General features: G+C 40.7%; 3 protein-coding genes across 4 annotated transcripts; all 3 read right to left on the minus strand.

Moving 5' to 3' along the window:
• Positions 1 to 1,751: 1,751 nt before the first annotated feature.
• On the minus strand, positions 1,752 to 3,619 carry LOC148090060 (gamma-crystallin M2-like). Its single transcript, XM_087785586.1, has 3 exons — positions 3,587 to 3,619; positions 2,146 to 2,388; positions 1,752 to 2,051 (listed from the first exon to the last, which is right to left on the minus strand). Exons 1-3 carry the CDS (start codon positions 3,617 to 3,619, stop codon positions 1,752 to 1,754), a joined length of 576 nt encoding a protein of 191 aa, XP_087641712.1.
• A 6,241-nt stretch (positions 3,620 to 9,860) lies between these two features.
• LOC148090061 (gamma-crystallin M2-like) lies at positions 9,861 to 11,735 on the minus strand. Its single transcript, XM_087811604.1, has 3 exons — positions 11,703 to 11,735; positions 10,255 to 10,497; positions 9,861 to 10,160 (listed from the first exon to the last, which is right to left on the minus strand). The coding sequence occupies exons 1-3, from the start codon at positions 11,733 to 11,735 to the stop codon at positions 9,861 to 9,863; spliced, it is 576 nt and encodes a 191-aa protein (XP_087667730.1).
• A 5,859-nt stretch (positions 11,736 to 17,594) lies between these two features.
• On the minus strand, positions 17,595 to 25,324 carry LOC148090062 (gamma-crystallin M2-like). 2 transcript variants are annotated; one of them, XM_087811597.1, is made up of 3 exons: positions 25,316 to 25,324; positions 17,989 to 18,231; positions 17,595 to 17,894 (listed from the first exon to the last, which is right to left on the minus strand). In XM_087811597.1, exons 1-3 carry the CDS (start codon positions 25,322 to 25,324, stop codon positions 17,595 to 17,597), a joined length of 552 nt encoding a protein of 183 aa, XP_087667723.1. The 2 variants fall into 2 exon arrangements, with proteins under 2 accessions (XP_087667723.1, XP_087667715.1); XM_087811589.1 differs by lacking the exon at positions 25,316 to 25,324 and adding an exon at positions 19,440 to 19,472.
• Positions 25,325 to 27,157: the final 1,833 nt, after the last annotated feature.

A 27,157-nucleotide genomic window follows, 5' to 3' on the forward strand; every position in this document is an offset into this window, starting at 1 on the left:
TGAGATCTAGAAGAACAAGAACTGAAACATGGCCCTGATCAGAGGCCATCAGTAGGTCGTTACTTACTTTTACCAGGGCGGTCTCTGTGCTGTGGTGTTCCCTAAAACCAGACTGAAACACCTCAAATTGATCATTGTCCTGGAGATAATCACAGAGCTGACTCGTTACCACTTTCTCCAGAAGTTTTGAAATGAATACTAGATTAGAGATAGGCCTGTAGTTAGTGAGGACCTCTGGATCGAGAGTGGGTTTTTTAAGCAGAGGTTTAATTACTGCAACTTTAAAAATCTGAGGCACATAGCCGGATGTTATTGACAGGTTAATAATGTCAAGTATGCAAGTGCTAAGTAAGGGGAACAGTTCTTTAAGTAGCCATGTGGGAATAGGATCGAGAAGACATGTTGTGGACTTTGAGGAGGAAACAACCTGGGACAGCTGTCGAGGACTCACTGGTAGAAAGGAGTCAAAGTATGTATCAGTCATAGTGTCTGTGTCCGGTGAGGCTGCACTGGTTGAATTAGACGAATCTAGGAGGTCTTGAATCTTTCCTCTAATAGTTACAATTTTTTCATTAAAAAAGTTCATAAAGTCATTGCTACTGAGATGAGGAGGGATGGACTGCTCAATGGACTGATGGCTCTGTGTCAGCCTGGCAACAGTACTGAATAAGAACTTGGGGTTATTCTTATTTGCTTCTATAAGTGATGAGTAGTAGCTGGCTCTGGCTTTCCGAAGAGATGCCTTGTATATTTTTAACTTATCCTGCCAGTCCTGGTACAATTCATTATGTTTTGATGAACGCCATTTCTTCTCTAGTCGTCTACAAACCTGTTTTAATTTACGTGTTTCCTGAGTATACCAGGGAGCAAGACTACTTCTGTTAACAGCCTTTTTTGTTAGTGGTGCGATTAAGTCAAGCGTATTGTGCAACGAGTCTGTAAAACTGCCCACAAAGTTATCAATGTTATCAATGTCTGGGTGACTATGGGTAGAGTTTCTTGACACACTGAGGCTAGGCGTTTTACTGAGCACAGAGGGAATTATTTCCCAAATATTATATTTCCAAGTACAGTTGGAGCCATACTTTCTCAGAGATATTCAAACACCTGGCGGGGGTTACTACTCCCCAGGAATGGAGACACTGACTGAAGGGATCAGAGGTACCATTCCTAATATTAACGGATCATAACAACTTAACATACTTGATGGACCCTTGTTGCTTGAACTCTCTTAAGGTCAGATTGGCCCAGATTGTTTCAAACTGTAACTTTCTGGAATCTCCAAATGCCATGGGTATTTTCCAGACTGCTTCTCTGGAGTGTGCCTGCAGCCGGCACCTACCCTCCGTTTGAGTATTAGGAATATATTGTTGAATCTACTAGGCTTTAGCTTTTTGATATTTCATATGCGTTGTTATTTCCGACTTGTATTCAAAGACTAAAACGTTGTATTCTTCCTCATTCCCCTTCACATCATGCCACAATTATTAAATGAATAAAACTTTTTTTTTTTAATGATCAAAATGAACATATATTTTTTGTTATTTTTTATTGAACTTTTTTATTGAACGCTTTATAACAATTGACGTACCCATGAGTCATCAAGATGTCTTCAAACTCTCATGTAGCATGAATCTAATTGTCAGGCCATGAATGAGTTGGAAACACCTGTTTATGTGGGAGGAGACTAAGACAATAACGACATGTGACTTCAGCTTAGGTTCAGGTGACTTTATTGATCATGGAGTCGATCAATACATGGAGTCGGTGATGCGCCTCATGCTCATGTACTTCATGCCGTTCATGTTGTTCATGTTGTTCATGTTGTTGTGGTTGTGGAAGTTGCGGTACTCTCCGGGCCTCACGTACATCATCTTTCCTCGGAAGTCAGCGTGCTCGTACAGCAGCCAGTGACCCTCAGAGACGTTGCAGGACATGCAGCCGGACATGCGGAACCTCTCCATCACGTTCTCGCAGTCGTCCTGCAGCTCATGCATCTGACCCACGAAGTTCTCGCGCTCGTAGATCCTCATCCTGAAGGAGCCGCGGTGCTGCTGGCCGGAGGAAGAGTTCATCTGGACGGGAGAGAGAGAGTGACGTCACAACTCTGAAAGAACCTTCTGACTTGGATCAAAGTGTTCTTACGCAAGGGATCATGCGGCAGGACTTGACGCCGTTGCTCATGCCCATCATGTTGCTGTGGTCCGGGTACTCGCCCCTCTTCATGAAGAACTGGTTGCCGTTGTAGTTGTTGCGATCGTAAACCATGAAGCAGCCGCGCTCCACCCTGCTGGACTGACACCTGCTCAGGTAGGAGGACATGTCGGGACAGTCGCTCATGCACTCGTAGGTACGGCCCTGGAAGTTCCTGTCCTCGTAGAAGACGATCTGAAAGAAAATAATCCGCGATAACTATATCGAAAGCTTTGATAAATCTAATGCATTAAAATCCAAGTGCTCAGCTGTTCTTCAGGTCAAGCCTACACACTGAGAGAGACAAAACAATCCCTCGATTGTGCCAGCAAGTCTAAGTTCAAGGACAGACATCTGCGTAAGCCAACAGATTCTCTCTAGAAGAGATCAACTCCAGTAACTTTTGAGTTGCTGTCCAAAGATCCCCCATTTCATTAGAACTTTGCGTTTGAAATTTAAAGACGTCCCTGCGATAGATCTCTGCTTTGCCAAAAGTCCAAGAATATGTTTGTTCTGACTTTGCATATTTCACTTAACAAGCATTTTCTCTTAAACTCATTCCTATGACTGTTTCCTTCTTCACCACCACCAGGTTTCGATACCGGGGAGGAGTCAGTTCATGGAACAAAACACTCAAAATATTAAGTTACATTAATATTTACTGATTTATTTACTCAATATTTGAAATAATCTTGTGTCAGTGTTTATTGTCTTTACTTTCTATGTCCATATTTTGCCGGTGAATTGGCAATTACAACTTTAAACCACAAAAAAGGAAATATTTTCTCCAAGGTGGTGTATTTTGATTACAATAACCCTTAATCTTTAATAATAATTCAAAAAAGACGCTAAATTTCACTTTTTCTAAGCTCCGCCTCTTGGATTTTCGCTCGATCTGGAGAGCCAGCAGAAGCATCATTTTTTAGATTTTTTCAAAACAAAGAAAACACATCAGAGTTAAGCGAAATCTCACTGCTGTATTTATTTAATTTATTAATAATTATAAAACATTTACTGATACAAATGTTGCCAAGAGAATGTGTGATTTGTTAATAAAGATTAAATAAACCAATTGACGTCAGCGCCTCTGTTTTTATGATACTAGTCTGAGATGATGTCAATTTAATTCAGTGTCATTTGTTCAAATCTTATTAGATGTTTAATGTTGTTGTCTGTGTGACATGTCTGTTATTTCCGCTATCATCTCTACTTTATATTAGTCTGCAATGAACTGTGAAGTTCATTAAACTGTCTGTCACTGGAGGGGTTAGTTCAGCTTTTATACATATCGAGACATGTTTAAATGTTATGTTATTGGAGAAGTTGTTTATTTTGTCTGTTTTTGCTCTTTAATCTTATATTTGTTACAAGAGTAGAAGTTAAAATATCTCACCTTTCCGTTCATGTTCATTCCACTGGAGGTCATTTTGCTGGTTGATGGTTCAACGCTGCTGCTGGTTCTGCTCTTAGACCAAAAGGTACCGTACCTGCTTTAACCCTTTCCTTTTATACTTGAGCCAGACTCCAGGCCTTTGTGCAAAACCCTGAGCCAGCAGCAGCTCCATGGAAACACAGAGGCAGAGACGAGAGTTCCAGAAGTTGGATTTTGAAACATTCAGGAACTTCCTTCTTACGTTAATATATAATATTAATTGACTTCAAGAATACAAACTATGACCTGTAATATGAGATCATGAGACCATAAATAACTGTTAACACATATTTGTTATATAACATGTTCGTTTGTTAACTTATACATTTTTAAATCATCTTTCTTAAATATTCTTTACTTTCTTTGTTTGTTTCAATCTAATTTTGTTCATTACTTCAATTTCAGTATTTGTTATTGTATATATCAATATCATGTGATCATTATGTTTATCATGTTAACATTATGCTTGTTCTGTGATCAATATTATAATCATATGAACATGACGTGTGTCATCTATTCTTGAACAGCCTTCAAGACTCTTCTTGTTCACAGAGTATTTGGTGATACCTTTTGGCCTAACTAACGCTCCAAAACAAACAAAACATCTTTGTATTTTTTTTAAACTTAGATGATTTTCTTCCTTCTCCAGCATCTAAGACTAGTCACTTGGCACTTATTAGAAAACAGAGTTTTTGTTAAAGTTTATCCACAGGTTTATTTATTTATTCACACATTTTGATATGTTAGTAAGCAAGTAAGTAAGTAATATTTGTAGAACGCTTTTCTATACCAGGGTCACAAAGCACTTAAACAATCAAAACAATACTTGATCAAATATATACTTAGGACTATAGTAGTCTCAAGGAAAAGCCTGCAAGAATAAAAATGTCTTCAGATGTTTCTTGAAGGAATCAGTAGATCATCAAACACAGAGAAGATCGTTCCAAAGCTTAGGAGCAACAGTCTGGAAGGATTTCTCTCCTCTGGTCCTGAAGCGTGTTCAGGAACCATCAGTAGATTCTGATCCACAGACCTCAGAGCCTGAGCTGGGGTGTAAGTCTGGATCAGATCACTGATGGAAGGTCTGACCATGAATAGATCTGAAAGTAAGAACCAGAATTTTAAAATGATCCTGAAAGAAACTGGCAGCCAGTGAAGAGTTTTAACGATTTGAGAAATGTGAGTTCTTCTACTAGAGCGTGAGGAATTCTGGCTGCAGAGTTTTGTATAAACTGGCAATAAAGGCCGAGGAATGCGTATCAATGTTAGTTTCTCCACACCGTCTAACAATAGGCAACATAAAATATTTAGGAATCTACATCTCCCCTAATCTATTAGAATTGTTATCCTCGAATTTCTCTCCACTACTTCACAGGATGACCTAAATCGCTGGACAAAATTACCTTTATCACTTATAGAAAGAATACAAACAGTCAAAATTCCAACTTAATATATCCTTTAACATAGGTTTTAATACATCCTTTAATATATCTTTAATGTCAGGCAAATAACAGGCTACCTATTCACTCTCTATTTGCCAAGTTACATCATCAGTTAGCATGTAGAGCTAGCATGTAGCGCTAGCATGTAGCGCTAGCAAATTCATTTTAACACTGGGTTGAGGCTGTGCAATGGAAATATTAATTTAACAAGACAGTATGTGGACCACCTTTGGGGTCCTTGACACTTCCACACACTACCAATGGGGGCGATGTAGAGGGACACACAGATTGAGGGGGTGGGGGGATCTGCACAAACACACACACACAAAAAGTCTGAAATAAGTCACTTTTAGGGACAATTGAGATTTTAAGACAGAAATATATTTTAGAGCATGCTGAACACGATCTGAATGAAAACTAATTGGGGACTGTGGATTTCGGCCCCAAAGGGAACGACGTCCCCAAACAACTGGTGTTTGAGCATAAACTGGGTCATCACCAACTTTGCCTTCAAGATGAAACTCCGGCCTCCTGACTTCAGCTCCTGCAAGCCCAAACTGAGGACCGCGCCGAAGGACCCGTTGATAGAAATCAGCATCCTTCCAGACTCCGCAAAGTTTTCGTGAGTCTTTTTCAATCTTGACCAGACCGGTCCGATTGTTCCAATATTCGCAGCACGTCTCCACGACTGCGAATCTCCATTGAGAAGCAAGCAACCCATGCATCATCCTTACCTCCCGTAAGAACCAAGTGTTCCTGACCTATACGACTTTCCCTCAGCGAAGTGAGCATTCCAGGCGTTCAGCGCTGTTCACTCGAGGTGTCTACAACCAGGAAGCCGACAATGTGATTCATTGGAACGTTTGGTGGACCGAACGCAATCGCTTGGCCCCCTCGTCGAAATAACTTTGATCCCCTCGTTCCTGACTGTCATTCTCATCGTCATCTCCTTCATCCCCATCCTCACCTCCAACTCCGTTGGCATCTGAGCGTCTCTGGAAGTCCACTAAACTTGAGGTGCATAGACTTCACCTCAGGGATCTGATGACTTCTTACAATGAGATGGTAGAAACTGCTAGATCTGATTACATCAGAGAACTGGTAGCAGCAAATAGGAAAAACCCCAAAGTTTTGTTTGACACGATTAATTCTCTCGTGTCTCCTGCTCCTCAAATCACGCCTGTCTTCTGTGAAGCTGACAGCAATGCATTGTTGAGATTTTTCATTGACAAAATTAAATTGATCAAAGAGAAAATCTCTCCCCCTTTGTTTGGAACCCCTACTCTCTCTGAGCCCCTCTCCTCCTCTTGGTCCTCCTTCACTGCTGTATCTTTGGGTGATATTTCGGCACTAGTGAAGAAGATGAAACCCTCCTCTTGCTCAGATGACGTCCTTCCTTGTAGGCTTTTTATCAAAGTATTTGATGTAATTGGCCCCTGGGTTACCAATATGGTGAACCTCTCCCTTTCCACAGGAGTTTTTCCCAATGCATTTAAACATGCCATTGTGGAGCCTCTGCTCAAAAAACCAGGCTTAGACCCAACTGACCTCAGTGATTTCAGGCCTATTTCTAAGCTCCCTGCCTTGTCCAAGATCTTGGAGAAGGTGGTGTCTGAGCAGCTGTCTTTGTTCCTGGATCAGAGCGACATCCATGAGAAGTTTCAGTCTGGCTTCCGTAAACATCACTCTACGGAGACAGCTTTATTGAAAGTGTCCAGTGACATCATGATGTCGGCTGACTCGGGTAAATTCACTGTTCTGGTTCTCTTGGATCTGTCCTCAGCCTTTGACACAGTTGATCACCAGATGCTGCTGAGAAGACTGAGGGATGAAGTGGGACTGTCTGGGTCTGTGTTAGAATGGTTCTCATCTTACCTTTCTGGGCGCAGTTTTAGTGTGCCAATCAAATGAGGTCTGAATCGGCAGATCTGTTGTGTGGAGTCCCTCAAGGTTCTGTTCTGGGTCCTTTATTGTTTTTGCTGTACTTGATTCCCCTCGGTAAAATCATTCAGAGATTTCCTGATGCTTCTTATCACATTTTTGCTGATGATATCCAGCTCTACTGCTCTTTTGATCCAACTGAGCCCCAGAGGCTGAACGGCTTAGTCAATTGTTTGCTAGAAATCAAACAATGGCTGAGTGAAAACACTTTACAGCTAAATGTGGACAAAACTGAAACACTGGTGATTGCTCCTGATGATAAGATTCCAGGGTTGAGTCAGTACTTAGGTGACTTAGGTCAGTCTGTCAAACTGAGCCTGAGAAACCTGGGTGTTGTATTTGATAAAGACATGTCTCTTGTTCGACATTGCAGAAAACTGACCAGAAACTGTTTCCTTCAACTGAGAAAAATCTCTAAACTTAGGAAAATGTTGTCGGAACATGATCTGGATCTTGTAATCCATGCGTTTGTTTCTTCTCGTCTGGACTATTGTAACAGTTTGTTTTCATGTCTTAACAAGAAGGAGCTGTCTCGTCTGCAGTTGATTCAGAACTCTGCTGCGAGAATTCTGACCCGCTCAAGTAGAAGAACTCACATCTCTCCGGTCCTTAAAACTCTTCACTGGCTTCCAGTTTCTTTCAGGATCAACTTTAAAATTCTGGTTCTTACTTTCAGAGCTATTCATGGTCAGGCTCCTCCTTACATCACTGATATGATCCAGCCTTACACCCCAGCTCGGGCTCTGAGGTCTGTGGATCAGAATCTACTTATGGTTCCACGCACACGGCTCAGGACCAGAGGAGAGAAATCTTTTAAGGCTGTTGCTCCTAAGCTTTGGAACGATCTTCCTCTCTCTTTGCTCTTGATGGATCTACTGACTCCTTTAAGAAACAGCTTAAGACGTTTCTATTTGTTCAGGCTTTTCCTTGAATTTCTCGAACTCCTGTGTTGTTCTCAGTATTATCTTGATCTTTAAAGTATGTACTTTTTTGAGTATTGTTTTGATTGTTTAAGCGCTTTGTGACCCTGGTCTCGAAAAGCGCTATATAAATAAATATTACTTACTTACTTACTTACATCCACTCGCATGCCATCTTCATCTGGTCTTCAGCTGCTGCCTAAACCGCCATTCAACATCTACCGTCAAGTAAGAAGCTGATCACTTCATATCTTGAACAAATTAATTTGTGTCTGGGTTGTTTAATATGCAGGTAGTGCAGTAAGATTTTGTACACGATTCTTTTCACTTTTCCGTTTTTATTCTCGGTTCAGAAACTTACCATAACATACTCATTTTTGTCATTCATTATTCATTCCTTTTTAAATAAATGTATAAAACGTCACGTCGTTGTTCGCGTCTCTATTCTGGTGTAACTAACGGTCAATTTATGAGCTTACTCAGTAAAGAACAGATAATCACAACAAAAAGTAGTAAACTTCACTTGAGATTGATTAAAACTAGTGTTTCATAGTTAATTCATTAATTATTATCCACGTAAATGTAATAGTTTCCCTTGCACTATAAAACAAGGGTGGTGTCCCTTTTCTTCAGGTAAATCTTACCTAGAGGCAATTTTAAAGTTAAATCTACCAGAACTTAGATGTTCTAAAAATAAAGCTTTTTATAAGGAATATAAAACTACTACAATAGGTAGAACTAAATCGTTTTTTTTCAATTAGCCACAGCAATACAGCAATTATTCATAAAAATAAATAAAAATAAAATAAGAACAAGAACAATATGACCGCTATTGCATCTTTATGGGTGGTTGGTGGGAGGCACGTGGACGTGGAGGCATGTGGACTGTTGGGGGTGGGGCTTGGGGTTTGCTAGTTGCTCTTGATGGCCCTCTGGCCTGGTTGGCCTTCCATCTTGTACATGATGGGGGGCCGTGTGTGGGTTGGTCTTGGGATGTTTTTGCTAATATAAACATTTAATGTCGTTACAAAGTGTCATTTAATCGCTCAGTTGAAGTTTCGTTCACCCATAAAATTACTTTTAAAAAGACGTTAGCCTTGGACTACTAGGCTACCTCGCAATGATACTTACACCGGCTTGGCCTTCAAACACCTGAGACAGCTCTTCTCGTGGGCCATTCAGAAAACTTCCTGCAGTTCACTGTGGAGGTTGATGTATTAAACTCTACAGTTGGAGCCATTCTTTCTCAGAGATATTCAAACACCTGGCGGGGGTTACTACTCCCCAGGAATGGAGACACTGGCTGAAGGGATCAGAGGTACCGTTCCTAATATTAACGGATCATAACAACTTAACATACTTGATGGACCCTTGTTGCTTGAACTCTCTTAAGGTCGGATTGGCCCAGATTGTTTCAAACTGTAACTTTCTGGAATCTCCAAATGCCATGGGTATTTTCCAGACTGCCTCTCTGGAGTGTGCCTGCAGCCGGCACCTACCCTCCGTTTGAGTATTAGGAATATATTGTTGAATCTACTAGGCTTTAGCTTTTTGATATTTCATATGCATTGTTATTTCCGACTTGTATTCAAAGACTAAAACGTTGTATTCTTCCTCATTCCCCTTCACATCATGCCACAATTATTAAATGAATAAAACAAATTCTTTATTTTAATGATTAAAATGAACATATATTTTGTTATTTTTTATTGAACTTTACACTGATTTTGAACACTGAAGTATAACGCTTTATAACGATTCTGTTGACTGACCCATGAGTCATCAAGATGACTTCAAACTCTCATGTAGCATGAATCTAATTGTCAGGCCATGAATGAGTTACACACACCTGTGTATGTGGGAGGAGACTAAGACAATAACGACATGTGACTTCAGCTTAGGTTCAGGTGACTTTATTGATCATGGAGTCAATCAATACATGGAGTCGGTGATGCGCCTCATGCTCATGTACTTCATGCCGTTCATGTTGTTCATGTTGTTCATGTTGTTGTGGTTGTGGAAGTTGCGGTACTCTCCGGGCCTCACGTACATCATCTTTCCTCGGAAGTCAGCGTGCTCGTACAGCAGCCAGTGACCCTCAGAGACGTTGCAGGACATGCAGCCGGACATGCGGAACCTCTCCATCACGTTCTCGCAGTCGTCCTGCAGCTCATGCATCTGACCCACGAAGTTCTCGCGCTCGTAGATCCTCATCCTGAAGGAGCCGCGGTGCTGCTGGCCGGAGGAAGAGTTCATCTGGACGGGAGAGAGAGAGTGACGTCACAACTCTGAAAGAACCTTCTGACTTGGATCAAGGTGTTCTTACGCAAGGGATCATGCGGCAGGACTTGACGCCGTTGCTCATGCCCATCATGTTGCTGTGGTCCGGGTACTCGCCCCTCTTCATGAAGAACTGGTTGCCGTTGTAGTTGTTGCGATCGTAAACCATGAAGCAGCCGCGCTCCACCCTGCTGGACTGACACCTGTTCAGGTAGGAGGACATGTCGGGACAGTCGCTCATGCACTCGTAGGAACGGCCCTGGAAGTTCCTGTCCTCGTAGAAGACGATCTGAAAGAAAATAATCTGCGATAACTATATCGAAAGCTTTGATAAAACTAATGCATTAAAATCCAAGTGCTCAGCTGTTCTTCAGGTCAAGCCTACACACTGAGAGAGACAAAACAATCCCTCGATTGTGCCAGCAAGTCTAAGTTCAAGGGCAGACATCTGCGTAAGCCAACTGATAAACGGATTCTCTCTAGAAGAGATCAACTCCAGTAACTTTTGAGTTGCTGTCCAAAGATCCCCCATTTCATTAGAACTTTGCGTTTGAAATTTAAAGACGTCCCTGCGATAGATCTCTGCTTTGCCAAAAGTCCAAGAATATGTTTGTTCTCTGACTTTGCATATTTCACTTAACAAGCATTTTCTCTTAAACTCATTCTTATGACTGTTTCCTTCTTCACCACCACCAGGTTTCGATACCGGGGAGGAGTCAGTTCATGGAACAAAACACTCAAAATATTAAGTTACATTAATATTTACTGATTTATTTACTCAATATTTGAATTAATCTTGTGTCAGTGTTTATTGTCTTTACTTTCTATGTCCATATTTTGCCGGTGAATTGGCAATTACAACTTTAAACCACAAAAAAGGAAATATTTTCTCCAAGGTGGTGTATTTTGATTACAATAACCCTTAATCTTTAATAATAATTCAAAATAGACGCTAAATTTCACTTTTTCTAAGCTCCGCCTCTTGGATTTTCGCTCGATCTGGAGAGCCAGCAGAAGCATCATTTTTTAGATTTTTTTAAAACAAAGAAAACACATCAGAGTTAAGCGAAATCTCACTGCTGTATTTATTTAATTTATTAATAATTATAAAACATTTACTGATACAAATGTCAAGAGAATGTGTGATTTGTTAATAAAGATTAAATAAACCAATTGACGTCAGCGCCTCTGTTTTTATGATACTAGTCTGAGATGATGTAAATTTAATTCAGTATCATTTGTTCAAATCTTATTAGATGTTTAATGTTGTTGTCTGTGTGACAGGTCTGTTATTTCCGCTATCATCTCTACTTTATATTAGTCTGCAATGAACTGTGAAGTTCATTAAACTGTCTGTCACTGGAGGGGTTAGTTCAGCTTTGATACATATCGAGACATGTTTAAATGTTATGTTATTGGAGAAGTTGTTTATTTTGTCTGTTTTTGCTCTTTAATTTTATATTTGTTACAAGAGTAGAAGTAAAAATATCTCACCTTTCCGTTCATGTTCATTCCACTGGAGGTCATTTTGCTGGTTGATGGTTCAACGCTGCTGCTGGTTCTGCTCTTAGACCAAAAGGTACCGTACCTGCTTTAACCCTTTCCTTTTATACTTGAGCCAGACTCCAGGCCTTTGTGCAAAACCCTGAGCCAGCAGCAGCTCCATGGAAACACAGAGTTAGAGACGAGAGTTCCAGAAGTTGTATTTTGAAACATTCAGGAACTTCCTTCTTACGTTAATATATATTATTAATTGACTTCAAGAATACAAACTATGACCTGTAATATGAGATCATGAGACCATAAATAACTGTTAACACATATTTGTTATATAACATGTTCGTTTGTTAACTTATACATTTTTAAATCATCTTTCGTAAATATTCTTTACTTTCTTTGTTTGTTTCAATCTAATTTTGTTCATTACTTCAATTTCAATACATTTGTTATTGTATATATCAATATCATGTGATAATTATGTTTATCATGTTAACATTATGATGGTTCTGTGATCAATATTATAAGCATATGAACATGACGTTTGTCATCTATTCTTGAACAGCCTTCAAGACTCTTCTTGTTCACAGAGTATTTGGTGATACCTTTTGGCCTAACTAACGCTCCAAAACAAACAAAACATCTTTGTATTTTTAAAACTTAAAAATGATTTTCTTCCTTCTCCAGCATCTAAGACTAGTCACTTGGCACTTATTAGAAAACAGAGTTTTTGTTAAAGTTTATCCACAGGTTTATTTATTTATTCACACATTTTGATATGTTAGTAAGCAAGTAAGTAAGTAATATTTGTAGAACGCTTTTCTATACCAGGGTCACAAAGCACTTAAACAATCAAAACAATACTTGATCAAATATATACTTAGGACTATAGTAGTCTCAAGGAAAAGCCTGCAAGAATAAAAATGTATTCAGATGTTTCTTGAAGGAATCAGTAGATCATCAAACACAGAGAAGATTGTTCCAAAGCTTAGGAGCAACAGTCTGGAAGGATTTCTCTCCTCTGGTCCTGAAGCGTGTTCAGGAACCATCAGTAGATTCTGATCCACAGACCTCAGAGCCTGAGCTGGGGTGTAAGTCTGGATCAGATCACTGATGGAAGGTCTGACCATGAATAGATCTGAAAGTAAGAACCAGAATTTTAAAATGATCCTGAAAGAAACTGGCAGCCAGTGAAGAGTTTTAAGGATCTGAGAAATGTGAGTTCTTCTACTAGAGCGTGAGGAATTCTGGCTGCAGAGTTTTGTATAAACTGGCAATAAAGGCCGAGGAATGCGTATCAATGTTAGTTTCTCCACACCGTCTAACAATAGGCAACATAAAATATTTAGGAATCTACATCTCCCCTAATCTATTAGAATTGTTATCCTCGAATTTCTCTCCACTACTTCACAGGATGACCTAAATCGCTGGACAAAATTACCTTTATCACTTATAGAAAGAATACAAACAGTCAAAATTCCAACTTAATATATCCTTTAACATAGGTTTTAATACATCCTTTAATATATCTTTAATGTCAGGCAAATAACAGGCTACCTATTCACTCTCTATTTGCCAAGTTACATCATCAGTTAGCATGTAGAGCTAGCATGTAGAGCTAGCATGTAGCGCTAGCATGTAGCGCTACCAAATTCATTTTAACACTGGGTTGAGGCTGTGCAATGGAAATATTAATTTAACAAGACAGTATGTGGACCACCTTTGGGGTCCTTGACACTTCCACACACTACCAATGGGGGCGATGTAGAGGGACACACAGATTGAGGGGGTGGGGGGATCTGCACAAACACACACACACAAAAAGTCTGAAATAAGTCACTTTTAGGGACAATTGAGATTTTAAGACAGAAATATATTTTAGAGCATGCTGAACACGATCTGAATGAAAACTAATTGGGGACTGTGGATTTCGGCCCCAAAGGGAACGACGTCCCCAAACAACTGGTGTTTGAGCATAAACTGGGTCATCACCAACTTTGCCTTCAAGATGAAACTCCGGCCTCCTGACTTCAGCTCCTGCAAGCCCAAACTGAGGGCCGCGCCGAAGGACCCGTTGATAGAAATCAGCATCCTTCCAGACTCCGCAAAGTTTTCGTGAGTCTTTTTCAATCTTGACCAGACCGGTCCGATTGTTCCAATATTCGCAGCACGTCTCCACGACTGCGAATCTCCATTGAGAAGCAAGCAACCCATGCATCATCCTTACCTCCCGTAAGAACCAAGTGTTCCTGACCTATACGACTTTCCCTCAGCGAAGTGAGCATTCCAGGCGTTCAGCGCTGTTCACTCGAGGTGTCTACAACCAGGAAGCCGACAATGTGATTCATTGGAACGTTTGGTGGACCGAACGCAATCGCTTGGCCCCCTCGTCGAAATAACTTTGATCCCCTCGTTCCTGACTGTCATTCTCATCGTCATCTCCTTCATCCCCATCCTCACCTCCAACTCCGTTGGCATCTGAGCGTCTCTGGAAGTCCACTAAACTTGAGGTGCATAGACTTCACCTCAGGGATCTGATGACTTCTTACAATGAGATGGTAGAAACTGCTAGATCTGATTACATCAGAGAACTGGTAGCAGCAAATAGGAAAAACCCCAAAGTTTTGTTTGACACGATTAATTCTCTCGTGTCTCCTGCTCCTCAAATCACGCCTGTCTTCTGTGAAGCTGACAGCAATGCATTGTTGAGATTTTTCATTGACAAAATTAAATTGATCAAAGAGAAAATCTCTCCCCCTTTGTTTGGAACCCCTACTCTCTCTGAGCCCCTCTCCTCCTCTTGGTCCTCCTTCACTGCTGTATCTTTGGGTGATATTTCGGCACTAGTGAAGAAGATGAAACCCTCCTCTTGCTCAGATGACGTCCTTCCTTGTAGGCTTTTTATCAAAGTATTTGATGTAATTGGCCCCTGGGTTACCAATATGGTGAACCTCTCCCTTTCCACAGGGGTTTTTCCCAATGCATTTAAACATGCCATTGTGGAGCCTCTGCTCAAAAAACCAGGCTTAGACCCAACTGACCTCAGTAATTTCAGGCCTATTTCTAAGCTCCCTGCCTTGTCCAAGATCTTGGAGAAGGTGGTGTCTGAGCAGCTGTCTTTGTTCCTGGATCAGAGCGACATCCATGAGAAGTTTCAGTCTGGCTTCCGTAAACATCACTCTACGGAGACAGCTTTATTGAAAGTGTCCAGTGACATCATGATGTCGGCTGACTCTGGTAAATTCACTGTTCTGGTTCTCTTGGATCTGTCCTCAGCCTTTGACACAGTTGATCACCAGATGCTGCTGAGAAGACTGAGGGATGAAGTGGGACTGTCTGGGTCTGTGTTAGAGCCTGAGAAACCTGGGTGTTGTATTTGATAAAGACATGTCTCTTGTTCGACATTGCAGAAAACTGACCAGAAACTGTTTCCTTCAACTGAGAAAAATCTAAACTTAGGAAAATGTTGTCGGAACATGATCTGGATCTTGTAATCCATGCGTTTGTTTCTTCTCGTCTGGACTATTGTAACAGTTTGTTTTCATGTCTTAACAAGAAGGAGCTGTCTCGTCTGCAGTTGATTCAGAACTCTGCTGCGAGAATTCTGACCCGCCCAAGTAGAAGAACTCACATCTCTCCGGTCCTTAAAACTCTTCACTGGCTTCCAGTTTCTTTCAGGATCAACTTTAAAATTCTGGTTCTTACTTTCAGAGCTATTCATGGTCAGGCTCCTCCTTACATCACTGATATGATCCAGCCTTACACCCCAGCTCGGGCTCTGAGGTCTGTGGATCAGAATCTACTTATGGTTCCACGCACACGGCTCAGGACCAGAGGAGAGAAATCTTTTCAGGCTGTTGCTCCTAAGCTTTGGAACGATCTTCCTCTCTCTTTGCGCTTGATGGAGTCTACTGACTCCTTTAAGAAACATCTTAAGACGTATCTATTTGTTCAGGCTTTTCCTTGAATTTCTCGAACTCCTGTGTTGTTCTCAGTATTATCTTGATCTTTAAAGTATGTACTTTTTTGAGTATTGTTTTGATTGTTTAAGCGCTTTGTGACCCTGGTCTCGAAAAGCGCTATATAAATAAATATTACTTACTTACTTACTTACATCCACTCGCATGCCATCTTCATCTGGTCTTCAGCTGCTGCCTAAACCGCCATTCAACATCTACCGTCAAGTAAGAAGCTGATCACTTCATATCTTGAACAAATTAATTTGTGTCTGGGTTGTTTAATATGCAGGTAGTGCAGTAAGATTTTGTACACGATTCTTTTCACTTTTCCGTTTTTATTCTCGGTTCAGAAACTTACCATAACATACTCATTTTTGTCATTCATTATTCATTCCTTTTTAAATAAATGTATAAAACGTCACGTCGTTGTTCGCGTCTCTATTCTGGTGTAACTAACGGTCAATTTATGAGCTTACTCAGTAAAGAACAGATAATCACAACAAAAAGTAGTAAACTTCACTTGAGATTGATTAAAACTAGTGTTTCATAGTTAATTCATTAATTATTATCCACGTAAATGTAATAGTTTCCCTTGCACTATAAAACAAGGGTGGTGTCCCTTTTCTTCAGGTAAATCTTACCTAGAGGCAATTTTAAAGTTAAATCTACCAGAACTTAGATGTTCTAAAAATAAAGCTTTTTATAAGGAATATAAAACTACTACAATAGGTAGAACTAAATCGTTTTTTTTCAATTAGCCACAGCAATACAGCAATTATTCATAAAAATAAATAAAAATAAAATAAGAACAAGAACAATATGACCGCTATTGCATCTTTATGGGTGGTTGGTGGGAGGCACGTGGACGTGGAGGCATGTGGACTGTTGGGGGTGGGGCTTGGGGTTTGCTAGTTGCTCTTGATGGCCCTCTGGCCTGGTTGGCCTTCCATCTTGTACATGATGGGGGGCCGTGTGTGGGTTGGTCTTGGGATGTTTTTGCTAATATAAACATTTAATGTCGTTACAAAGTGTCATTTAATCGCTCAGTTGAAGTTTCGTTCACCCATAAAATTACTTTTAAAAAGACGTTAGCCTTGGACTACTAGGCTACCTCGCAATGATACTTACACCGGCTTGGCCTTCAAACACCTGAGACAGCTCTTCTCGTGGGCCATTCAGAAAACTTCCTGCAGTTCACTGTGGAGGTTGATATATTAAACTCTACAGTTGGAGCCATACTTTCTCAGAGATATTCAAACACCTGGCGGGGGTTACTACTCCCCAGGAATGGAGACACTGGCTGAAGGGATCAGAGGTACCGTTCCTAATATTAACGGATCATAACAACTTAACATACTTGATGGACCCTTGTTGCTTGAACTCTCTTAAGGTCAGATTGGCCCAGATTGTTTCAAACTGTAACTTTCTGGAATCTCCAAATGCCATGGGTATTTTCCAGACTGCCTCTCTGGAGTGTGCCTGCAGCCGGCACCTACCCTCCGTTTGAGTATTAGGAATATATTGTTGAATCTACTAGGCTTTAGCTTTTTGATATTTCATATGCATTGTTATTTCCGACTTGTATTCAAAGACTAAAACGTTGTATTCTTCCTCATTCCCCTTCACATCATGCCACAATTATTAAATGAATAAAACAAATTCTTTTTTTTAATGATGAAAATGAACATATATTTTTGTTATTTTTTATTGAACTTTACACTGATTTTGAACACTGAAGTATAACGCTTTATAACGATTCTGTTGACGTACCCATGAGTCATCAAGATGACTTCAAACTCTCATGTAGCACGAATCTAATTGTCAGGCCATGAATTAGTTGGAAACACCTGTGTATGTGGGAGGAGACTAAGACAATAATGACATGTGACTTCAGCTTAGGTTCAGGTGACTTTAATGATCATGGAGTCGATCAATACATGGAGTCGGTGATGCGCCTCATGCTCATGTACTTCATGCCGTTCATGTTGTTCATGTTGTTCATGTTGTTGTGGTTGTGGAAGTTGCGGTACTCTCCGGGCCTCACGTACATCATCTTTCCTCGGAAGTCAGCGTGCTCGTACAGCAGCCAGTGACCCTCAGAGACGTTGCAGGACATGCAGCCGGACATGCGGAACCTCTCCATCACGTTCTCGCAGTCGTCCTGCAGCTCATGCATCTGACCCACGAAGTTCTCGCGCTCGTAGATCCTCATCCTGAAGGAGCCGCGGTGCTGCTGGCCGGAGGAAGAGTTCATCTGGACGGGAGAGAGAGAGTGAAGTCACAACTCTGACAGAACCTTCTGACATGGATCAAAGTGTTCTTACCATGGGGATCATGCGGCAGGACTTGACGCCGTTGCTCATGCCCATCATGTTGCTGTGGTCCGGGTACTCGCCCCTCTTCATGAAGAACTGGTTGCCGTTGTAGTTGTTGCGATCGTAAACCATGAAGCAGCCGCGCTCAACCCTGCTGGACTGACACCTGTTCAGGTAGGAGGACATGTCGGGACAGTCGCTCATGCACTCGTAGGAACGTCCCTGGAAGTTCCTGTCCTCGTAGAAGACGATCTGAAAGAAAAGAATCCGCGATAACTATATCGAAAGCTTTGATAAATCTAATGCATTAAAATCCAAGTGCTCAGCTGTTCTTCAGGTCAAGCCTACACACTGAGAAAGACAAAACAATCCCTCGATTGTGCCAGCAAGTCTAAGTTCAAGGACAGACATCTGCGTAAGCCAACTGATAAACAGATTCTCTCTAGAAGAGATCAACTCCAGTAACTTTAGAGTTGCTGTCCAAAGATCCCCCATTTCATTAGAACTTTGCGTTTGAAATTTAAAGACGTCCCTGCGATAGATCTCTGCTTTGCCAAAAGTCCAAGAATATGTTTGTTCTCTGACTTTGCATATTTCACTTAACAAGCATTTTCTCTTAAACTCATTCCTATGACTGTTTCCTTCTTCACCACCACCAGGTTTCGATACCGGGGAGGAGTCAGTTCATGGAACAAAACACTCAAAATATTAAGTTACATTAATATTTACTGATTTATTTACTCAATATTTGAAATAATCTTGTGTCAGTGTTTATTGTCTTTACTTTCTATGTCCATATTTTGCCGGTGAATTGGCAATTACAACTTTAAACCACAAAAAAGGAAATATTTTCTCCAAGGTGGTGTATTTTGATTACAATAACCCTTAATCTTTAATAATAATTCAAAAAAGACGCTAAATTTCACTTTTTCTAAGCTCCGCCTCTTGGATTTTCGCTCGATCTGGAGAGCCAGCAGAAGCATCATTTTTTAGATTTTTTTAAAACAAAGAAAACACATCAGAGTTAAGCGAAATCTCACTGCTGTATTTATTTAATTTATTAATAATTATAAAACATTTACTGATACAAATGTTGTCAAGAGAATGTGTGATTTGTTAATAAAGATTAAATAAACCAATTGACGTCAGCGCCTCTGTTTTTATGATACTAGTCTGAGATGATGTAAATTTAATTCAGGATCATTTGTTCAAATCTTATTAGATGTTTAATGTTGTTGTCTGTGTGACGGGTCTGTTATTTCCGCTATCATCTCTACTTTATATTAGTCTGCAATGAACTGTGAAGTTCATTAAACTGTCTGTCACTGGAGGGGTTAGTTCAGCTTTTATACATATCGAGACATGTTTAAATGTTATGTTATTGGAGAAGTTGTTTATTTTGTCTGTTTTTGCTCTTTAATCTTATATTTGTTACAAGAGTAGAAGTTAAAATATCTCACCTTTCCGTTCATGTTCATTCCACTGGAGGTCATTTTGCTGGTTGATGGTTCAACGCTGCTGCTGGTTCTGCTCTTAGACCAAAAGGTACCGTACCTGCTTTAACCCTTTCCTTTTATACTTGAGCCAGACTCCAGGCCTTTGTGCAAAACCCTGAGCCAGCAGCAGCTCCATGGAAACACAGAGGCAGAGACGAGAGTTCCAGAAGTTGTATTTTGAAACATTCAGGAACTTCCTTCTTACGTTAATATATATTATTAATTGACTTCAAGAATACAAACTATGACCTGTAATATGAGATCATGAGACCATAAATAACTGTTAACACATATTTGTTATATAACATGTTCGTTTGTTAACTTATACATTTTTAAATCATCTTTCTTAAATATTCTTTACTTTCTTTGTTTGTTTCAATCTAATTTTGTTCATTACTTCAATTTCAATACATTTGTTATTGTATATATCAATATCATGTGATAATTATGTTTATCATGTTAACATTATGATGGTTCTGTGATCAATATTATAAGCATATGAACATGACGTGTGTCATCTATTCTTGAACAGCCTTCAAGACTCTTCTTGTTCACAGAGTATTTGGTGATACCTTTTGGCCTAACTAACGCTCCAAAACAAACAAAACATCTTTGTATTTTTTTTAAACTTAGATGATTTTCTTCCTTCTCCAGCATCTCAGACTAGTCACTTGGCACTTATTAGAAAACAGAGTTTTTGTTAAAGTTTATCCACAGGTTTATTTATTTATTCACATATTTTGATATGCAAGTAAGTAAGTAATATTTGTAGAACGCTTTTCTATACCAGGGTCACAAAGCACTTTAACAATCAAAACAATACTTGATCAAATATATACTTAGGACTATAGTAGTCTCAAGGAAAAGCCTGCAAGAATAAAAATGTCTTCAGATGTTTCTTGAAGGAATCAGTAGATCATCAAACACAGAGATCGTTCCAAAGCTTAGGAGCAACAGTCTGGAAGGATTTCTCTCCTCTGGTCCTGAAGCGTGTTCAGGAACCATCAGTAGATTCTGATCCACAGACCTCAGAGCCTGAGCTGGGGTGTAAGTCTGGATCAGATCACTGATGGAAGTTCTGACCATGAATAGATCTGAAAGTAAGAACCAGAATTTTAAAATGATCCTGAAAGAAACTGGCAGCTAGTGAAGAGTTTTAAGGATTTGAGAAATGTGAGTTCTTCTACTAGAGCGTGAGGAATTCTGGCTGCAGAGTTTTGTATAAACTGGCAATAAAGGCCGAGGAATGCGTATCAATGTTAGTTTCTCCACACCGTCTAACAATAGGCAACATTAAATATTTAGGAATCTACATCTCCCCTAATCTATTAGAATTGTTATCCTCGAATTTCTCTCCACTACTTCACAGGATGACCTAAATCGCTGGACAAAATTACCTTTATCACTTATAGAAAGAATACAAACAGTCAAAATTCCAACTTAATATATACTTTAACATAGGTTTTAATACATCCTTTAATATATCTTTAATGTCAGGCAAATAACAGGCTACCTATTCACTCTCTATTTGCCAAGTTACATCATCAGTTAGCATGTAGAGCTAGCATGTAGCGCTAGCATGTAGCGCTAGCGTGTAGCGCTAGCAAATTCATTTTAACACTGGGTTGAGGCTGTGCAATGGAAATATTAATTTAACAAGACAGTATGTGGACCACCTTTGGGGTCCTTGACACTTCCACACACTACCAATGGGGGCGATGTAGAGGGACACACAGATTGAGGGGGTGGGGGAGTCTGCACACACACACACACACACAAAAAGTTTGAAATAAGTCACTTTTAGGGACAATTGAGATTTTAAGACAGAAATACATTTTAGAGCATGCTGAACACGATCTGAATGAAAACTAATTGGGGACGTGGATTTGGGCCCCAAAGGGAACGACGTCCCCAAACAACTGGTGTTTGAGCATAAACTGGGTCATCACCAACTTTGCCTTCAAGACGAAACTCCGGCCTCCTGACTTCAGCTCCTGCAAGCCCAAACTGAGGGCCGCGCAGAAGGACCTGTTGATAGAAATCAGCATCCTTCCAGACTCCGCAAAGTTTTCGTGAGTCTTTTTCAATCTTGACCAGACCGGTCCGATTGTTCCAATATTCGCAGCACGTCTCCACGACTGCGAATCTCCATCGAGAAGCAAGCAACCCATGCATCATCCTTACCTCCCATAAGAAGCAAGTGTTCCTGACCTAAAAGACTTTCCCTCAGCGAAGTGAGCATTCCAGGCGTTCAGCGCTGTTCACTCGAGGTGTCTACAACCAGGAAGCCGACACTGTGATTCATCGGAACGTTTGGTGGACCGAACGCAATCGCTTGGTCCCCTCGTCGAAATAACTTTGATCCCCTCGTTCCTGACTGTCATCCTCATCATTATCTCCTTCATCCCCATCCTCACCTCCAACTCCGTTGGCATCCACTCGCATGCCATCTTCATCTGGTCTTCAGCTGCTGCCTTAACCGCCATTCAACATCTACCGTCAAGTAAGAAGCTGATCACTTCATCTTGAACAAATTAATTTGTGTCTGGGTTGTTTAATATGCAGGTAGTGCAGTAAGATTTTGTACACGATTCTTTTCACTTTTCCGTTTTTATTCTCGGTTCAGAAACTTAACATAATATACTCATTTTTGTCATTCATTATTCATTCCTTTTTAAATAAATGTATAAAACGTCACGTCGTTGTTTGCGTCTCTATTCTGGTGTAATTAACGGTCAATTTAAGAGCCTCTTACTCAGTAAAGAACAGATAATCACAACAAAAAGTAGTAAACTTCAGTTAAATGAGATTGATTAAAACTAGTGTTTCATAGTTAATTCATTAATTATTATCCACGTAAATGTAATAGTTTCCCTTGCACTATAAAACAAGGGTGGTGTCCCTTTTCTTCAGGTAAATCTTACCTAGAGGCAATTTTAAAGTTAAATCTACCAGAACTTAGATGTTCTAAAAATAAACCTTTTTATAAGGAATATAAAACTACTACATAAGGTAGAACTAAATAGTTATTTTTCAATTAGCCACAGCAATACAGCAATTATTCACAAAAATAAATAAAAATAAAATAAGAACAAGAACAATATGACCGCTATTGCATCTTTATGGGTGGTTGGTGGGAGGCACCTGGACGTGGAGGCATGTGGACTGTTGGGGGTGGGGCTTGGGGTTTGCTAGTTGCTCTTGATGGCCCTCTGGCCTGGTTGGCCTTCCATCTTGTACATGATGGGGGGCCGTGTGTGGGTTGGTCTTGGGATGTTTTTGCTAATATAAACATTTAATGTTGTTACAAAGTGTCATTTAATCGCTCAGTTGAAGTTTCGTTCACCCATAAAATTACTTTTAAAAAGACGTTAGCCTTGGACTACTAGGCTACCTCGCAATGATACTTACACCGGCTTGACCTTCAAACACCTGAGACAGCTCTTCTCGTGGGCCATTCAGAAAACTTCCTGCAGTTCACTGTGGAGGTTGATGTATTAAACTCTACAGTTGGAGCCATACTTTCTCAGAGATATTCAAACACCTGGCGGGGGTTACTACTCCCCAGGAATGGAGACACTGGCTGAAGGGATCAGAGGTACCGTTCCTAATATTAACGGATCATAACAACTTAACATACTTGATGGACCCTTGTTGCTTGAACTCTCTTAAGGTCAGATTGGCCCAGATTGTTTCAAACTGTAACTTTCTGGAATCTCCAAATGCCATGGGTATTTTCCAGACTGCCTCTCTGGAGTGTGCCTGCAGCGGTCCTAGCGCCTGTCGTATCACCTGTCGTATCGTAGTGCAGCACCGTGAAGCGTCTCTCTCGCTCCAAGCAGAACAATCTTTTTTCTTTTTGTTCGCCTTATTTCTGGAGCATCCGTGAACATCTACATTTATTTTTGGACCATCATCCTTCGAAGTCGAATCGGGCCGAGGACAAGTCTGGAAAACTTCCCGGTGAGCGCATTCGTCAAACTTTCCCCTCACTATGTCTCCCTCTCCCTCTCCCTCCTCTGTTCTTTCCTGCTCGGTGTGTCAGATGTTCAGTTACGCTTCGACCTCCTTTAGAGATAGCATTAGTTGTGTAAAGTGTAGCCTGTTAGCTAGATTGGAGGTGAAGCTCATTGAACTAGAGAGCTCGGTGTGCGCTGTCGAAGCTAAACCTATAGCTAGCCAGTGTCAGGTAGACAGTGCACAGCCACATAGCCTAGCAGGTAGTCCTCCAGCAATTCCCGAGCAGCCGGGAAACCAGGGTCGGTGGGTGACTGTTCGAGGGAGGAATAGTTCCCGGCCAAAGTCAACGGAGCACCACCAACCCCTTAGCGTTTCGAACAGATTTTCTCCACTCGACAAGTCACCGGTCGAGGAACCTGCTCTGTTCATAGGCGATTCCATTCTTCGGAACGTTAAACTAGCGAAGCCAGCGAGAGTAGTCTGCATTCCTGGGGCCAGAGCGGGCGACATTGATTCAAATTTAAAGCTGCTGGCTAAAGCTAAACGTAAATACAGTAAGATAATTATTCATGTCGGCAGCAACGACATCCGATTACGTCGCTCGGAGGTCACTAAGGTAAACGTTCAGTCGGTGTGTGCATTTGCACGAACAATGTCGGACTCCGTAGTGTTCTGGACCCCTTCCCAATATGGCCAATGATGATATGTTTACTCGCTATTCATCATTTAATCGCTGGTTGTCAGAGTGGTGCCCCGCAAACGGGGTTGGCTTTGTTAACAACTGGAAAACCTTCTGGGGAAAACCTGGTCTGCTTAGGAGAGACTGCATCCATCCCACGTTGGAAGGAGCATCTCTCTTGTCTAGCAGTGTTGACAGTTTTAGTGTAACGTGACTCAGAGCACAGATCAGAAGGCAGAACTGCAGTCTTCCACACTCTTCTGCCCTTCTCCCACAACAGCCACCCACCTCTAACCACATAGAGAGGGTCAATCTGACCCGCTTAATAAAACCAAGTAAAAAGTCAGTAGAAGAGCTATTAAAGATAATCTAATTCAAATAAATCTAAATCAAATAAATACTACCATTGTAGAGGACAGGAGAATTAAGTGTGGATTGTTGAATATCCGATCCCCGTCCTCAAAAGCTGCACTAATTAATTAACTTATATCAGATAAAACCATTGACTTATTATTATTAACCGAAACTTGGCTGTCTACAGATGATTACGTATCTTTAAATGAATCAACACCACCCAGCCACACTAACTTTAACGCCCCTCGACGCTCTGGTCGAGGAGGTGGAGTCGCAGCCATCATCAACTCATGTCTGTCAACCTTTACTAGACCACAATGTGATTTCAACTCTTTTGAAAGTATTATACTTAGCGTATCTAATACAACCTTGAGATCAGGTCAGTCACTTCTCTTTGTTGGAGTCTATCGTCCCCCTGGACCTTATTCTGAATTTTTGTCTGAGTTCCCTGAGTTCTTGACCAGCCTGGTGCTTAAATCAGATAAAGTGATTATTGTTGGTGACTTTAACATCCATGTTGATATGGTCCATGATAGCTTAGCTAACAGGTTTAACTCTATCCTGGAGTCATTTGGTTTCTCTCAGTATGTACATGAACCAACTCACTGCTTTAAGCACACATTAGACCTTGTCCTACCATACGGACTTGAAATTAAAAATGTTATTGTCTCTCCTCAGAATTCAGTTCTTTCCGACCATCAATTAATAACCTTTGACTTCATTTTAAATGAGCCAAGTCTACAGAACAGGAGCACTCTCAAAAGATGTCTGTCTGAAAGTGTCGTTACCAAGTTTATGGAAATAATTCCCTCTGTGCTCAGTAAAACGCCTCAGTGTGTCAAGAAACTCTTCCCATAGTCACCCAGACATTGATAACTTTGTGGGCAGTTTTACAGACTTGTTGCACAATACGCTTGACTTAATCGCACCACTAACAAAAAAGGCTGATAACAGAAGTAGTCTTGCTCCCTGGTATACTCAGGAAACACGTAAATTAAAACAGGTTTGTAGACGACTAGAGAAGAAATGGCGTTCATCAAAACATAATGAATTCTACCAGGACTGGCAGGATAAGTTAAAAATATACAAGGCATCTCTTCGGAAAGCCAGAGCCAGCTACTACTCATCACTTATAGAAGCAAATAAGAATAACCCCAAGTTCTTATTCAGTACTGTAGCCAGGCTGACACGGAGCCATCAGTCCATTGAGCAGTCCATCCCTCCTCATCTCAGTAGCAATGACTTTATGAACTTTTTTAATGAAAAAATTGTAACTATTAGAGGAAAGATTCAAGACCTCCTAGATTCGTCTAATTCAACCAGTGCAGCCTCACCGGTCACAGACACTATGACTGATACATACTTTGACTCCTTTCTACCAGTGAGTCCTCGACAGCTGTCCCAGGTTGTTTCCTCCTCAAAGTCCACAACATGTCTTCTCGATCCTATTCCCACATGGCTACTTAAAGAACTGTTCCCCTTACTTAGCACTTTCATACTTGACATTATTAACCTGTCAATAACATCTGGCTATGTGCCTCAGATTTAAAAAAAACCCACTCTCGATCCAGAGGTCCTCACTAACTACAGGCCTATCTCTAATCTAGTATTCATTTCAAAACTTCTGGAGAAAGTGGTAACGAGTCAGCTCTGTGATTATCTCCAGGACAATGATCAATTTGAGGTGTTTCAGTCTGGTTTTAGGGAACACCACAGCACAGAGACCGCCCTGGTAAAAGTAAGTAACGACCTACTGATGGCCTCTGATCAGGGCCATGTTTCAGTTCTTGTTCTTCTAGATCTCAGTGCTGCATTTGACACTGTCGACCACCAAATCCTTCTACAGAGGCTAGAAAACCATTTAGGCATTCGTGGAACTGCTCTTGACTGGTTTAAATCTTACCTGTCGGATAGAACGCACTATGTACATGTCAACCACCTCTCATCGACACACACTAAGGTCAGCTATGGTGTCCCACAAGGTTCTGTTCTTGGTCCAATACTATTCACAATCTATATGCTCCCACTAGGGGACTTGATTAGAAGACACTCTATACATTTTCACTGTTATGCTGATGACACCCAACTTTACCTGTCCATGAAGCCAGATGAAAGAATTCAGCTAACACAATTACAGTCCTGTATCACAGATATCAAGTCATGGATGACCAAAAACTTCCTCCTACTGAACTTGGAAAAGACTGAGGTTTTACTAGTTGGTCCGCAACATCTCAGACAATTATTAACTAATGATCTAGCTTTACAAAATGGACTTGCTCCTGCTACTAGCACCACTGTAAAGAATCTGGGTGTATGCTTTGACGAGGACTTATCATTTAACTCACACATAAAACAAATCTCACGGACTGCTTATTTCCACCTTCGTAACATTTCAAAAATTAGGCATTTCCTTCCTTTAGATGCTGCTGAGAAGCTCATCCATGCTTTTGTTACCTCCAGGCTGGACTATTGTAACTCTCTTCTGTCAGGCTGTTCTAAAAAGTCTCTCAGAACTCTTTAGCTCATTCAGAACTCTGCAGCTCGTGTCCTGACTAAGACTAAGAGGCGCGAACAAATTTCCCCTGTACTGTCTTCCCTACATTGGCTTCCTGTAGAATTTAGAATACAATTTAAAATCCTTCTCCTAACCTATAAAGCCTTACATGGTCTAGCACCAACATACATAAAG

The sequence above is a fragment of the Callionymus lyra genome, chromosome 1 (assembly GCF_982586985.1).
Source record: "Callionymus lyra chromosome 1, fCalLyr1.hap1.1, whole genome shotgun sequence".
NCBI classification, from domain to species: domain Eukaryota; kingdom Metazoa; phylum Chordata; class Actinopteri; order Syngnathiformes; family Callionymidae; genus Callionymus; species Callionymus lyra.